The sequence below is a fragment of the Atta cephalotes genome, assembly GCF_000143395.1.
Source record: "Atta cephalotes unplaced genomic scaffold scaffold00104, whole genome shotgun sequence".
Lineage (NCBI taxonomy): Eukaryota > Metazoa > Arthropoda > Insecta > Hymenoptera > Formicidae > Atta > Atta cephalotes.
In genome coordinates this window covers 174,341-190,793 of record NW_012130168.1, presented here as the reverse complement: position 1 = coordinate 190,793, position 16,453 = coordinate 174,341, and the positions used below count along the sequence as shown (strand labels likewise).

General features: G+C 28.4%; 1 protein-coding gene across 1 annotated transcript in view; it reads right to left on the bottom strand.

Moving 5' to 3' along the window:
• Positions 1-6,774: 6,774 nt before the first annotated feature.
• The window catches only part of LOC105625012 (uncharacterized protein CG3556), a 10,922-nt gene continuing 1,243 nt past the window's right edge, over positions 6,775-16,453 (bottom strand). Inside the window, exons 2-6 of the mRNA XM_012206352.1 lie at positions 15,996-16,236; positions 13,616-13,863; positions 11,013-11,399; positions 9,597-9,992; positions 6,775-6,836 (exon numbers count right to left, since the gene is read on the bottom strand). Coding sequence (XP_012061742.1) covers positions 6,775-6,836; positions 9,597-9,992; positions 11,013-11,399; positions 13,616-13,863; positions 15,996-16,236 — 1,334 coding nt within the window. The remainder of the gene's footprint in view (positions 6,837-9,596; positions 9,993-11,012; positions 11,400-13,615; positions 13,864-15,995; positions 16,237-16,453) is intronic.

Sequence of the window (16,453 nt, the reverse complement as noted above, 5' to 3'; positions counted from 1 at the left end):
ATATATATATATATATATATATATATATATACACACACACACACAAAATGTTAATTAATTTATTATGTTAATTAATACATAGAATATAATTAAAATAAAGCATCAAATCTTTTGAAATATTTTAATAAAAAATTAAACGGTTTTTTTTTGCAAAAATCGAATACTTAAAAACGAAATTATAAATATTATGTTAATTTCAAAATTGTGAATTAAATTAAATGATAATTATTATAACATCGCTCTGTAAAAATTAATTAAAATATTCTGCATTAAAATTATTAAAAAATTATATAAGAATAATAATTTTCCATTGTACATATAAACCAAAGTTACATTTAAAGATGTTTTATTTAATATAAATTTTTAGATTATAAATGTTAATTTTAAAAATTGATATATAAGAACATTTTCTATTTACCGGAGAATCATATACTGCAATGAAGGGTATCAAAGATAAAGCCCAACAGATAGCAAAAATAACTCTCCAATATAACTTCAGAAAGATGCTACTTCGTTGTGTATAGGTTAATTGAAGTAAAGGAATTTCGAAGCTACAAAAAGATTTTATTTTAAATTAAGTTCTTATTAAATTAATAATTCTTTTAAGATTAAAAATAAATTTTGTAAATTCATAAATTATTTTTATAAATAATTTTTTATAGTAATGTATAAAATTACATTCTGATAGTGTCTTATCTGATGGTACATATTTTCTATCTGATGGTACATATTTTTTACGTTTTTGCAAAATCACTTTTTTATATCAATTTTATTTTGTCGCATTAGACTTTTAATCTTTTATTAATGAAAATAGCAAAATTATACCTACAAAATAATATCAAAAGTCATTTTACATATTATTTCAAAGAAAAAGATGAAATAGATTAAAATTAAGAAAAATGTATCTTTATCGAATATCTATGGGTATATCATTATATCTATGGGTATATCTATATGTATATCATTATATGTACAATATATCATTATATAGTCCAAACATTATTGCTTAAGAACGTTACATGAAAAATTTTTAGTATTAGTAATGGAATAGATTAAAACAGGAGAATTTTCACGAGAATTTGCAACAAAATCATTTTTCATATATGAGTGATATAAAATCTTTGCCGTGTCTCAGATTCTACTTTAATTTCATTTTCGATTTCGAACACGTTTTTTACATCTCTTCCAGCCATAAATCAACGTTTTCTGCAGAACTGTTCTTACGTTGTTTCGCATGTCACAGAAGAGAATTGACTCTTAAGGTGGTAGAAGTAAAACTTCCATGAAGTTTTATTTCTGTCATGGATGTAATGATGTAAGAAAACTCATGGGATCTGTTTTTTTGTGGCTGAATTAGTGTATACTTCTAGAATTTAAAATGAAATAGGTATGTTTAATATTTGATGAAAGCGGCAAAAAAAATTCTAATGCAGTCTAGTGCAAGTATATACAAAAACAGACCAAATGATGTAAAAGATTTTTTTATGTTATAAAACAATCTACTAAGTTTTTAAATAATATAAAGTTTAGAGAGATTAAATATAGGTATGTATATCATTAATATCTCGTGCACGAATTTACATATGTCATATGAAGAGCAGACTTTCAAAATGTGTTTTGTTTCCAAAATTTATAATTTTCTGAGAATTAGGGTAGAGTTCATGAGGCGCATCGCATAATTAATCAATATAATCAATAAAACTCGAAACTATTACAGCGGATCGCTTCTGATTGGTTATGCGGTACGCGGCAAATACATTTCATGGGATTCCCTCTGGTGAAAATTTTTCTCAGAACTTTTCATATAATTTTTCAGAATTTCTATATAATTTTATAACTTTCTCACATTTTTTATATGAATTGGAACATTTCTCAGAAAATCTACATCTTTTCTCAGATTTTTTTCATATATGTTAATTATAAAATATCATAAGATTTTTAAGATTTTTTGTAAATATAATATCTGATGAAATGTTACAAAATTTAAAAATTAAAAATTAAAAAATATTTTTTTTAAATTATGGAATGAGAAATTTCAGAATATTTCAGAATATTTCAGAATTTATGATGGAAAGGATAACGTTGCGTTCCACTTAACACTCACAACGCTCGTGGAATCATTTCATCCTTGTTGAATGTTTTTTCGAATGTTAAACAAGGACAAACGATGCTCGCGAGCGTTGCAAAGTGTTAAGTGGAACGCAGCCATGGTGTGTACAATTGTACAGTCTCTTTCTAAATCTCTGCCCTTTCCGTTTATGGACTGTTCATAGTGCAGAAGCAGGCTACCAATTGTAAAACGCGAAACGTGGAGTGATATTCATAGTCCGTTTTTATTTTAAAACTATCTTAATATAATAATAATAATATCTCAAGATGCTAATACATTTCTCGGATTGACATCTTAAGACTATACTTAAGACAATTTTAAATGTATAGATGTAAGAATCGACTTTGAATACCGACTTATTTCGTATCATGAAATTGGTACTGAATCTTTCCTTGTGCAAATTTTATCCAATAAAACGTTAAAGATCATTATTCATACAAAACATTAAAGTACAAAACTGAAAATTTTTTGTTATATTTACACTATCCAATGTGTAAATACAAAGTGTACATATACAGTGAACATTAATAAATTTGATCAGTGTAATAGCAAGACAAAAGCAAGAATGTATTATTTTCGATTTTTTAATTTTATTGAGTTGCCAAAATAGAAAAATAAAAAATGTCTATTTTTGTATTCATTACTGTAATGTGCACATTTGTACATATCTTCCGTTAAAAAAATTTTCATGCATGGATATGTATAAATATGTATAAACATACATAAATATTCATAAACATATATAATTATATATGAAATATGTCCATATATGTTCATACATCCTTCTTTTTTTTATAAAATTACTTTTTAGTATATACAAATAATAATAGTAATATGAAAACATAAAAAATAATTAAAGAGATAATTTTCGCATTGTTTGTTTTAGAAAAAAACAAGTTTAGAAAAAATATTTAAAAAAATTGTTCGTACATAATTATGCATAATTTTATATATAATTATACGTAAGTAATTTTTTTATATTATTATTTCTTACATATTTATACATATTCATGCATGAAAAATTTTTTATCGGGCTATCTATAACATTTTATATTACGATACAACCAACAAAGGTGACGCGTCTCCTATCAAGTATATTTTTGAAGTTCAATATATTAAAAACCTTTTTATGTTATTATGAAAAAGGAATATTATGTCAGTGGATCAGAATCTAAAAATCAAATTTTTAAGTTTTTAAAAAGAATATCAAAATAGTATGAAATATTTATCTCAAATATGTAATATAGTATATGTAATAGAGTTAATTTTTTTTATTAAATTCATTAACAATAATTTAAAATGTATTTCTTTAAAGAGTCGAGCAATCTCATGCACGCGTTTTACATTTTGCAAGTATAGTATTATATTCCCTAAAATATGCTATAAATGTTTAAGTTTGTTTGAAAATGTAATAGAATTTTTATTTTAAAGATTTTTAACATTTATTTCTACAGGGAAATGGTTTAGTGTTAAAAATTCGTATTAATCGTAAATCGAAGATCAATTAATGTAATCACTTTGTGTTCTATATCTAATAAAATACTTAAATTAATATTATACGAACTAATATTTGTTTCTGGTTTAGGTTTGGTTTAAACTATTTATTTAAAAAAATACTTTTGGTTTAGGAATAATTTTTTTGATGCACAAAATTGTCTCTATAAAATTTCTTGAATAATTTAACAAGTCAAGATTTGAAATAGTTGTAAAAAAATTTTCACTTGCCACCTGTTATGAGTTTGCAATGATATTGCAATTTATTTGTATAGGATGATTCACAATTGATTGGATGATTTGACAATTTAGTATTCGAGAATTATGTGGGCCAATTATAATCATTTTAGTTTCAAATTTTACAGATTTCACAGACTTTTAAAATTATGTCTAGATTGATGCCCTTTCACTCTCTTTAGAGAGCAAGCTGGGGAATTACTTAAAAATTTCAAAATACCTTTGATCAACTTTTTCGGATTCTCCATATTAGTTCCATCATTTTGTTTTTTGTAATTTCGACTTCAGATTTGTATTAAGTGGCATCGAAAAGCCTTATATATCAATTTTCGTAAAAATCATCGTCAATATTTCTTTTTTTTTTTTCATTTAATATGAAATTGATTGTTATGCATATTTTAATCGTATACACACGAGAATACAAATGCCTTCCTTCCCATTCCTTCTCATGCCTTCTTCTTATTCCTTTCAATACCTTTTCTGATATGCGTACAACTTCATATTAAGGCATTTATCTCCGTGTGTACCGTAATTTTGCAATTCTATAAAGCCAATTTCAAAGATATTACTGAAAAAAATGTAGATATTTCTTTTATTTTAGGATCCCTGTAATTACAAGAAAAATTACAGCTAGGTACTCAAGGAGTTAATAATGTTTTAAAACTTTTTTTAGCAATTCATAAAATCTCTTAAACATTTGTTCGAATAAATAAGATAACGATCAGATTAGTATCAGGTACACATAAAAAATATACAATATATCGTTTAGATCTGCGAATATTACTAAGTCCTCTTTATTTTGAGAAAAAACGAAATTGTACATTGCATTCGATTTAAGATGCTTGAAGTAATATATTGTGCTTAAAATAAAAATATAGCGTTTACGATACATCTTTATTTTTCTTTTTTTGATAAATAAGTTGCAATATAATAGGTATATCCTATTTTACTCATTTTTTACTTTAATTACTTTATATTCACTTACTTATTTATTCATCGTTCATTTTTTTCAATTATAACAGCACTTACTAAATTAAGGCGTTACAATTTGAGACGCAAACATCGGTAGCGGATATTTGCTAATACGAATATGGCTATTCAGTTTTATTAAATATGAATTAATTATGTTAAATACAAGTATGCTTATGCATTGCGGTGTCGTTTCATAATTTCAATAGAAACAAATAGAAAATTAGATGCCGTACGGACTTTGGCTCTTAGACCGGTATTCATAGTCAATTATATTCTTATATTCAAGATCGCTTTAAGTTCAATCTTGAAATGTCATAAACCAATTAGAGAGCATTAGCGTCTTAGGACATTATTTAAGAAGATTACGATCTTGATAATAAGAACCGACCGTGAATACCGGCCTTATTAGTATTACACGAGTCTAAACCTGTTTAAAACTGTACGTACAATAATATGCGACAAACAAATGCAATTTTCGATATATATTAGCAACAAAATATTTGTATCTCTTTAAATACAACTGATCTCATTTTGTGCACATTAACATAACGTCGTTATTATATTCTAACCATTAAACGTATCTAAAAGAACATGTTTACTCTAATCCAAATATTATGAATTATAAAAGTTTACTGAACTTTAACATTAATCACGGCATTCAACGTGTTGATAAATAAATAGAGTTATTCTGTATTTTTAATAAATATGAATATGTCATGATGACCTGACGATCTGTGTTTCGTCCAATTAAGTTTTTCAAGTTAGCCACCAAACAAAATTTCAAAAGTCATAGTCAGTTGCGTGTACATATACATATTTATATCTGTTTTTTTCAAATTAAAACAATGTAACTTTTCCTTTTTTAAAAGTGTCGATAATAGTGATGGCAGTGAATACTAAATTTCTCGTTTTGGAATTGTGAGATTCCTCTTTTTCTCACTTCCCTTCTTTTCCTTCTCTCTACTCTCGAAATTTTAATTGTTTATCACTTTTTAACTTTTAAAGATACGCAAATAAAAAATCGGCCTGTTTCGAAATAAACAAACAAAAATCTATTGATCAAGACTATTTCAAACTAATTTGTTAGTAGGAAGGACTAGTGATGTTGACTATCTAGTGATGTTGTTTTTTTTAATAACTTTTTTGCAAGTGTGCAAACAAAAATTCGAAATGTGCATATATGTGACAATAAGCAGTCAAACGAGCAGTCAATAGAAAGTTAATTTTTTTAAAGTTGGGAGTTAAATTCACATGAGTGCACTATCACTTGTAACGTACTGTCGATAATATCTATTTCTCATATGTAAGATTAATCGAATTCTCCGTTTAATCAAAATGGATCTAATGACTGTAAATGTCAGATGTGTCAATTATTTGTACATTATTTATACGTACATTTAGTACAAAACATGATTCATTTTTGATAGAGGAAACTAACGAGTATACTTAGAAAATGGTCACGTTGGTGTTGCTATACAGAGGACAAAGATTATGACTTTTAGGATATCTTAAAAATATTCAAAGAATCTAATGATTTAATGTAAAATACATTAATTTCTATAATCAAATAAAATTACCCACATAAAATTAAAATAAAACAAAATTTTTTTTCAAATGTTTCTCAATAAATCATGTTATGATTTAAATAACAAAACAACAGTTTTGCTATTTAAATCACAATGTGATTTCAACAGTTTTTGCTCGATATCTGCTGCTAATCATCAGATAGCGCAGAATCTGATCGATTTTTGCCATCAATCTGCCGTCAGGTTATATTAGCAGATTCTTCTTAATTTCTGCCATTAATTTGCTGCCTAATCATAAGTATATGGGTTCTGTCGACAAAAAATATAAACTCAATGTATATATGCAATTGGCGTCAGTCTACTGACATGTACTGATTAAATCTGCTGCCAATCTGCTGATATTCTGCTTAAGAGATTTTGCCATTCAATCATACTTCATAGCTTCTTATACCAGAAGAGATAATGCTCTCCTTCGCTAATCTGTAAATTATCGACACCTGTAAATATAAAGAAATTGATTAAAATTATCAATAAGTAAATATATTTATATGTTGCTGCATATTTAATTAAATCCTTTTCTTTAATTAAATTTCTATAAATAAATATTTCTGCATTATATGTCAATATATGTATATTCCTACAGCACGAAATATTGCAATATTATTTTGAAAGATTGCATTATTTCATAAAATATTGCTGCAATATTTAGAGAAATATTGCATACATATTGCTATAACATGTAATATTTCAATAATTATTCAATAATTATAGTTTTATTAATTACTAACATATTATTGCTTAGCATCATATATTTCAAAATACATACGAAGTTATGATAAAAAAATGTTCGGGAGTCTAAAAAGCACATCCAAAAAAAGGTTGGGAATCTCCAGAAGATTCGCCAACTCGATTTGTTCCTTTTTATAGGATTCCTGGACATTTTCTCTTAAACAGCATATTCCTATCGTAGCGGGACTACGTACTTATTTACTGAATTGTAATATTGCAACAATATATTGCAATATTTTCTATAAAATTAAAATTACAATATGATTGCAATATTTCCAATAAAATATACGTGATTTTAATATTGCAACAATATTGCTGCTGCAATTTTTGTAATATTGCGCATTATTGAAATATTGCTGCTGTATATTGTGCTGTAGAGATAGTGTACATACACGATTTTTTCTCAGTTAATAAATTAAAATTTTATATTTAGAGATTTTACCTAGACAATATTTTCTTATTTATTTATTAAATTATATTTTTTATTTTTTATTTTTTGTTATATTATGATTACTCTCGGGAAAAAATGTTATTATATAGAGATATATATATATATATATATAAAAATTATAAATAATTATATATAATTGTATATAAAATATATCAATTTTTTATATAATTTTATATAATTATATATGAAATTATATATTTTTTCCCGGGCTGTTACTATAATACTATTTTTACTATTTCTTGTTACATCTAGTTTTATCCATGTATTTTCAGCTGTGTATGCTGAAATGTAATTGAAAATTCTATTCTATTATGATTGCGTTCGTAAATTGCGCTATTAATTAGTTTCATTTTTATCATTTATAAACATAATACAACAATAAAGTATAGAATAGTGCTAATAATGTCAGAGGCAGATCCAGTGAGTTATTTGGAGGGGGGGGGGAGAGGGGGGGGGCGATATGAAATATAAATATTTGCTTATTACTTATATGATTTTTCGTCGTTGATGTTATTTTTAATATTTTTAAATTATTTTTATTATTGTACCGTTTGATTATATATTTACTATTATTATTATTACTATTATTACTATCATAATCATGAAATATAAATTATGCATGTCTGGTAATCAATATTTTATTAGCCAGATATATTTTTACATATACACTGCCGTCGAAAAGTTTCCGGACATAGAACTTAAAATTATATAGTATTCACGTCACCAATTCGATAAAAAAATTATCGCAGACAAAAAAATAAAAAAGCATTTTAAAGCTTGAAACTTATATTTTACTTTTGACACTTTTTTATTTTTTGTTTGCGATGATTATTTGCCTACGTTCGTTGCCGTGCGCTTAGTCCGCGATAGGTGTCTTTAATCTACAGGATATAAAGAAGGACACCTATTGTTTAGGTCACGGCCTAAATGCACGGTGTAAATGTATAGCCTTTATCGAGTTACGGTGCATTATGCAATTTTAAGCTCCATGTACAGAAATTTTTCGACAGCAGTGTACATTAACATGATAAATGTTATTTATTAAAAATAAATTTTGTTATAATAAATTCTAATTTTCTGTCTTCTTTCTTTTCTAACTTTCTGTTTAGAAAACTTTGGAGAGAAGTAGTCGCCCCCTCCGCTTTCCGTCTCCCCATTGGGTAACATGCTATCCGCCATTGGATAACATGCTATCCGAACGCAGCCTATATATATTATATAAATTTTAATATCACATTATTTGTTGTTTATCATTACATGATTTTTATTTTGATAATTGAATTTACTAAGAGGCTGCTCGATACCAATGAATTTCAACGAAACTTGTAATATCAATAGGAATTCATTAAGTATCATTCAGTAAACGGATAAGGTTCCTCTCAAGAGTTTGCGAATAAATCAAAGTTGAAAAATGCCGAACACCTCATAATCTAAATAATACAAAATACTAAAAAATAATAAAAAGATGTCTTTTTCTTTAAGTTGTCCTTTCAAAGTAATCAAATTAAAGTAATATATAGAAGTACATATCGGGAAAACAACTTATCGCGTTCCATTTTAATTCGGTTATAGAAAAACACATGTATAATCAAAAAATGACGTTTGTTGACTATATTTTAGTAGGGAATATTCACATTTCAAAATGACATAAGTAACAAATTATAATCTCTAATCACAGCATATGCAGCTAGAGCCATTTAGACGTGAATAGCAGCTTTCAATACAATCTCCTAATAATACATATAAGTATATAAAAGATAAAAAATTACAGTTTGGCGAAATTTTAGAAAGAATAAGGAATCTTAGGATAAAAAGATAAATTAGTCTAAAATACTCTACTGAACTTGCTAATTAAGCGTTCGAAATTTTGCAATTATAATATTTTCACAAACGTTTAAGAAGCACACTTTATCCGTTAGTCAATAATACGAATAATTATTACGTCGTGCAGTTCCTTAATTAGAAATTGCAATTACTTGTAGAAATGTTCAAGTAAGGGAATAACTGAAATTCATACCTCCAGGTGCAACCAATTGATTTCCGGGTGGCGAGGATGGTTCAGGCGGTGAGGATAATCTGTAAAGTAGCCAGTAATGGTAGGACATTGGTTCTTCTTTGTAGCCAGCCAGCGTGTGAACGTAATGACCGTTAGGCCATTCGGAAGCGGTAAATTGGAAATGGGGAGACATGCTTGCCGCCAACAGCATCACACTATAGAAAGTCTCGTTTTTTGGTACAGTCACTGTCAGATTGTACGTTTCGTTTACATTACTGCCAACCCACAATGTATAGGACACATTTATAAGCACAGGCGCTGTGGTGAGCGTGATATCTGTATTGCTTGTATTATTTCCTGACATTTCTGATGATAGAGGGATCTCGCTATGATCATCGGGTGTTCCAATATCTGCAACTTGTAAGTTTAAAGAATCATTCAACGGTAGAAAATGCATTGATATGTGACAACAGGCTGTAGTCAAAGTCTCGCTAGCAAAGTGCTTTGAAGCGTTTGATGGACCAATTAGAAGAAAGAATTTTACAAACTGACTGAATTAAAAAATACTTCAAAGCGTTTGCAACATCGTGATACGTTGATACCATACCCATAGTTTGAACAAAAGTAACATTTAAAAAAAAATAAAAAAAGATTATTCAATAACATCAACGCTAATTTAAACATTATTTCGAAAAGTTAAACTTTTGTTAATTATGCGCAACTATACGGGGTAAACCAATTTACTATGATATTCGCACTTGATGTATAGAATCTTATTCTCACAAGTATGACTTATGTTAAATCTGACGGATAATCTGAGTAAAATTTATAAAATACGGGACATAAATGAATTCGCGACGAAGTTGCACCATACTTATGAGTGCGGTCGCAAATTTCCAGAAATATCAGATTTCTGCATTAATTTTTACATAAATATAAATATTTATCATTTGATCCTTAGGAAGTCCATATAAAGTCCACTTATATATTCGTCATTATTCATTTATGTTCATTCGAATATGTCATATTATATTAGATATATCAGAAACTGAACTATGTTTATCAATTTTATAAATGGATGTATATTAATATTATGGATATCCATTGTCCATTATATGTTTAAACATTTTATAAAGTTATTTCTGAAGTTATAAATATTCAAACTAGATATTTTATAAATATCCTTAGAGATATTTGTAGGATGTATTTCGAATATCCGTGTGCTATCTGAGTATAGTGGCTTTTTTTCTATATCTCTTCGCTATCAGGCAGAAATACCTTCGATTATTTTGAATTGCATTTGTTTCATCAAAAGAATAGTCGTGGCTAAACTGTACAGTACAGAGCTTCGCGTTCAGCTCAACTGTAGCAAAAAAAAAGTTAAAATGCCTGCTTTAAATTAAAAAAAATATATAATAATGGATGATGTTTATTTACTATTGCTTGTAGTCAGACGAGGTGATGAATTGTCCAATAAACCCTGTCCGCAGTCAAGGGCTCGAATGCTGGCCAATCCACGCGGCGCGACACCTAACATAGCCTCTGCAGTGGCATGGATACTGCCATGAAACGAACCATCTGGTCGTTGTTGATTGATCAGCCAAGCTAAAGCAGCGGATCTATTCCAGTTATCAGCCGGTTCATTTTCGATTTCTTCTAGCGCTTGCATCACCAACACAGTGTTGCGTAGATCACCAAAACTGCCGTCGTGCCTTTGCTGTTGTGCTAACTCAATCGATGGTTTACGAACGATGTGATGAAGGTTGCGATGTCGATGATCTTGGACGATACATCGCAGGGCCAGGATTAACATTGCGATAGTATCTAAAAATATTATTTAGTAATAAAAATATTTACTGCCATGTAATTTAAGCAACGCAAAATTAAAATAAAATAAAAATATATAATACAAGTTTTTTATGTAAAATTCTTTGAGATCTGTTAAAATTTTGGCTAGTATACAAAATTTTAAAATGTATATATGGATAAGATAAAAATTTCAATTGGGAGACCAAGCTGCAATGATCGACACTTGAACATTATGTTGTCAGGAGAAGGCGAGAGAGCAAAAAAAGAGAAAGGATAGAAGCGAGGGAAGCAATTAATTTTAATTTTTTATTTTTATATATTATTAACCTAAAATATATCAACAAATATAAATTATTATTATTATTTTCTCTTTATTTTTAGAAGATTTAAATTCTATATTATGTTTTCAAAAATTTATAAAAAATCTCTTTAAAAAAGAAAAAATATACGTCAATAAAAAAGATATCAAATATTACATTCTTTTTAATAAAAAAACGGATACGAAATATGTATTTATTGCCGTAAACTATATTACAACTATTTTTCTTTTTGTAAAATAATAGTTTTACAGTTCTCTGAAATTTCGTTTACGTATAGAATTGGGAAGAATATTTTTATCTCTTTATTGTTCTAATATTCAATTTCAAAAAATCACGTTGTTTTTTAAAATTTACATTAATATCTTTTTAATAAATAACTATTAGCTGAATCTTTTAAAAATCATTCAGGATCATAACGCTGATAACATATAATATGTTAAGGTTAAGGTAATTGGAGGTGATTCTTCTAATCGGAATAGTTAAAATTCAAAGTTGCCAAAGGGCAACTGTGAGTTATCGCCGTGATCTATTGCTAATGTTTCGTGAATCTTACAATTCACTTCATTTGAGCGAGGAGCGCTCTGATACTGAGCTGCTTCTCCGGAGGACTTTCTTGATATATATTTGCTTGATATATAAACTTAGTTAATGAGGAGTGTTTGAGAAAACAGGGAAAAAGAAAAAGAGCGATTTTCCATATTTTACTTACATTATAGTCCATGTCTCTAAGTTATTTTGAGTTATCTGTTTAAGTAATCTTGAGAAAAAAAAATCCTAAAGGCCGGAAGCCTCCACTCAGTTTTGCAGGAGTATATATCTTGAAAAAAAGTAGATATACATCGGTGAAAAATAGTACGGTCAATGTGTACATGAAGGAACATCAACGAGATGTCATTCACATTGAAATATTCACACAATCAGCATTAGCAGAACACAGCATTGAGTTTCAAAGACATTAACAAGGAGAAGCTACGCTCTGTTCTTCACCGATTTTGATTAAACTTGCAGCGATGTTAGAGGAGTCTATCAAGTGAACATCTGTAAAGCCGTTTTCGTTAATAAGCCTTAGAAGCCGAGTAATGAGCATTTAAAAATATACTAAAAATCTGCAAACAATCTAATATTGCGGAAAGTATGCATTTTTGAGAAAAATGTCTTAGATAAAAGTATTAGGATTAGGATTTAGTAAGATATATTTACTGGTTTTATTGGTTTTTGACTTTGAATGGCATCGTCAGGGTCAGGTCAAGATCGGCGAGTTTACCCAAGGTCAAACTAATAAAACCACTATTCATTTGATAGGCTCCTCTAACATCACTGCAATTTGGATCAAAATCGATGAAGAGCAGAGCTTCTCCTTGTAAGTACTATTTCATAAAATGACTATTATTATAGTTACAACGGCATCATATTTCCCAAGAAAATACAGGGACAAATCCAGAAACATCTAGATGATTTAAATATCCACCAGAGTGACATGAGCTATAGCGTAAATAAAATGTGAAAGCCCGCTCTTAATTCCCCCTCACCTTTCTCTACCTCAAACGCCTTTTTCTTAACAGAGTAGACAAAAGACTACTCTGGAGGAGCAGCTCAATATTAATGTGTTCCTTGCCCTGATGAAGTGAACAGTAAGATTCACGAAATTGGCATTAGCAATGGATCACTGCATGGCAGTGATAACCCATAAATCCTTTGGCACCTCTAAAGAAAATAGTGCCTCGTGAAGGCCGCAAAAGTATCACAAAAATTCCTTAAGTTTTTCTGATTGTCAGTAGAAAAGTAGACATCGTAGACATTTTGATTATATTTTTTTGATTATATTGATTTTATTCGTTTTTTATTATCCAGTAAATGAGAATAATATGAGAGAATAATATGAGAACTTTGAAACAATAAAGAGGCACTTACCAACATTATGATCTCGCGCGGCATTCGCAATATCTAAGAGACGGCGCATCTGCCGTTTGCGTACATGTGCTTGCGCGCTACATGCTGCAAGCGTAGTCAACGCAAAATCGTAATCGGTTGGCGGTTCATGATGTTGCAAAGTACCGATTAAATCGTGACCATGGAATTGTCTGGGGTCCATGCACATTGCGTTCAAAGCCAAAGTATAGCGTGCTAATTGTCCTGGAGAAAATCCAATCTCCCGATGTCTATAAACACAAACGGCAATAAATAATTCATATAAGAGCGTTTGATATAATAAATTTATATCTGGTGTATTGAATAAAAACTAATTTTGCATACATTTTCAAATGCATACATTTTCAATGAGAGCAAATATGTGATATCTACACATTGATTCCGTACATTTTAATTATGACGTGAAAAAAAAAATTGTTGTCATTGAAATATGGAGGTATATTTTTGAAAAATATCGTATACGAAAATATATGAAATGAATACTATAATATACATTATGTACAGTATTGGGCATATATTACATGAATATGGGCGTACCGTGGAATTTTTTTTTTTTTTTAATGAATTCCATTTGGATACTTTTACAGCTTTTAATGTAACCTCATTTTTAAAAGGAAAAATATTATGTTTTGTATATTATGTAACTTTTACTTTATTTTTTAAAGAAAGTATGGGCAGTATAGCTGTTAAACAAAATATTTAATTCCATAATATAATTTTATTTCCATAATATTGTTATTGTTATAATTATAAAAGTAAGATTCCTTATGACAATAATAATTAGATGAATAAGTTAGGCAAGTAGGAATCGACGCTGTAAGTGGTGCACTTTAAATGTGGTGCACTAAAATCGTTATAATCTAATAATATACTTCTACAATTCAATAACATATGTTTCAGTTAAATTCTAGTCTTCTTCAGCGAATAAATTTTCATGAATTGCGTTTCATTGACTGATGTGCGTGGATTTCCATTGATTAATCTTCCATACATTTTCTCATGGCCAATTGGTGAGCTGACACTTCAAAACATTACATATTGAATAGTAGAAATATATTATTAGACTATAACGACACTTACAGCGCCGATTCCTAATTACCCAACTTTCTCATTATCTAATTGTTATTGTTATTATTATTACAAACAGTAGAGCTCACTGAGTGCTCAATGAGCAATTGTAGTACTGAATATATGTCAATTATAGTAACGTACATATTATTTTTCAAGTCAAAAGTTTTACGAAAATTTTCCTATGTATCACATATTCTGTCAAAGCTTGAATTAACGGAAGTATTAAAAATTACTTATTATATGATTTTATAACGAGAAAAAAAAATATTTTATGACAGCAAAAAATTTTACACAAAGTTAAAAGTAAAGTTGTATGTTTTTATAATTAAAAATGAAAGAGAGGGGTTTGATAGAGAGATATTGTTAATTGGCTAATTTAAAACGAAATATTCTTTTTAGTAAAGCAGTGAAAAATTACTAGACACCGACCGATGTAAGTGAATGTGTGCTATTGGAATATGCGCTAACCCTAGTCAGAAATGATAATGAAATCGACATCGAATCGATGTCGAATCATCCCAAAATGAAATAATTAATAAAAAATTTTGGGGGGGGGGGAGGTTAAATCCCCAAAACCATTCTCTGGATATGGACGCCAATGCTAACATGAACATATGTTACATATATGTATTATACGCAGGCATTTTATCTTGTAATATTATACATAATATTACATATATAATCATAGGTATATCTAGATCGAATATTCTCCGAAATTTAAAGAGCGGAGATAATGTTCACATAAAGAAAAGGGAATATTTATTCGATCCAATTGCATTTTATTTCGTTCGCAGTGCGAGCAAAGGAAAGCGCAACAGAACCAAATAAATGCGCTCTTTTCTACATAAGATTTTCTACTCCCACTTCTTGAATGTTTAATCTAGAGCTGTGTTCCGATATACACTGCCAGTATCAAAAATCTACAATATATATGAGTGTTCAGCGAGACTATTGCAATAATTCATAGGAAGGTAGACAGAGACTAACTGAGGCGAAAAGTCTTCTACTATTTTGTAATTTTCGCAATAGTTAACAAGATACTAATTACTAAAAATCATTGAATATTGGTTTTCAATTGTATTCAAATACTTTCAAAAAAAAAAACAGCGAGAGACAAAAATTGTTAGTTTTCTTCTCATAAGATTTTGAGAATTTTTTCAAAATTTTTTCAGAATTTTTTACCGTTCTCATTGGTAAAAATAAGAAAATGCAGTACTAAAAAATTGATAAAAAATTCTGAACAAATAATTGTCAATAAGCAAGAGTTAAAACAATTATGATAAATTTTTACCTCCAAAGTAGAAGCACAATTTCTAGTTCCATTTGCTTAGCAATGAGTTGCAATTCAAGCGGCGCCGGCGGTGCGACGTTATCATCACGAGAAAGATTGGCCAGACGAAGAACTAATACTACTCGATGTGTGTCGTTACCCCAACTTGCGTCCTTATCTCGTTGACTCCACAGCCACGTGGCCGCTCGTTCAAGAATAATTTCCGCTTCAGAGCTGGTCGACGTCATTTCAGCGTTGCTTACTAACAATAACAATTTTTCGTTCCTTATATTCAAAGATATCAACTATAGGATATTTTATTTAATGTTCTATATATACAGTTTTATATACATATATATATATATATATATATATATATATATATATATATTATTTATTTTTCCTACTAACTTTAATTTAATTAATTATTATATTAATATAGTATATATAGTAGTACACGTAGTATTCGTTGTTACGTT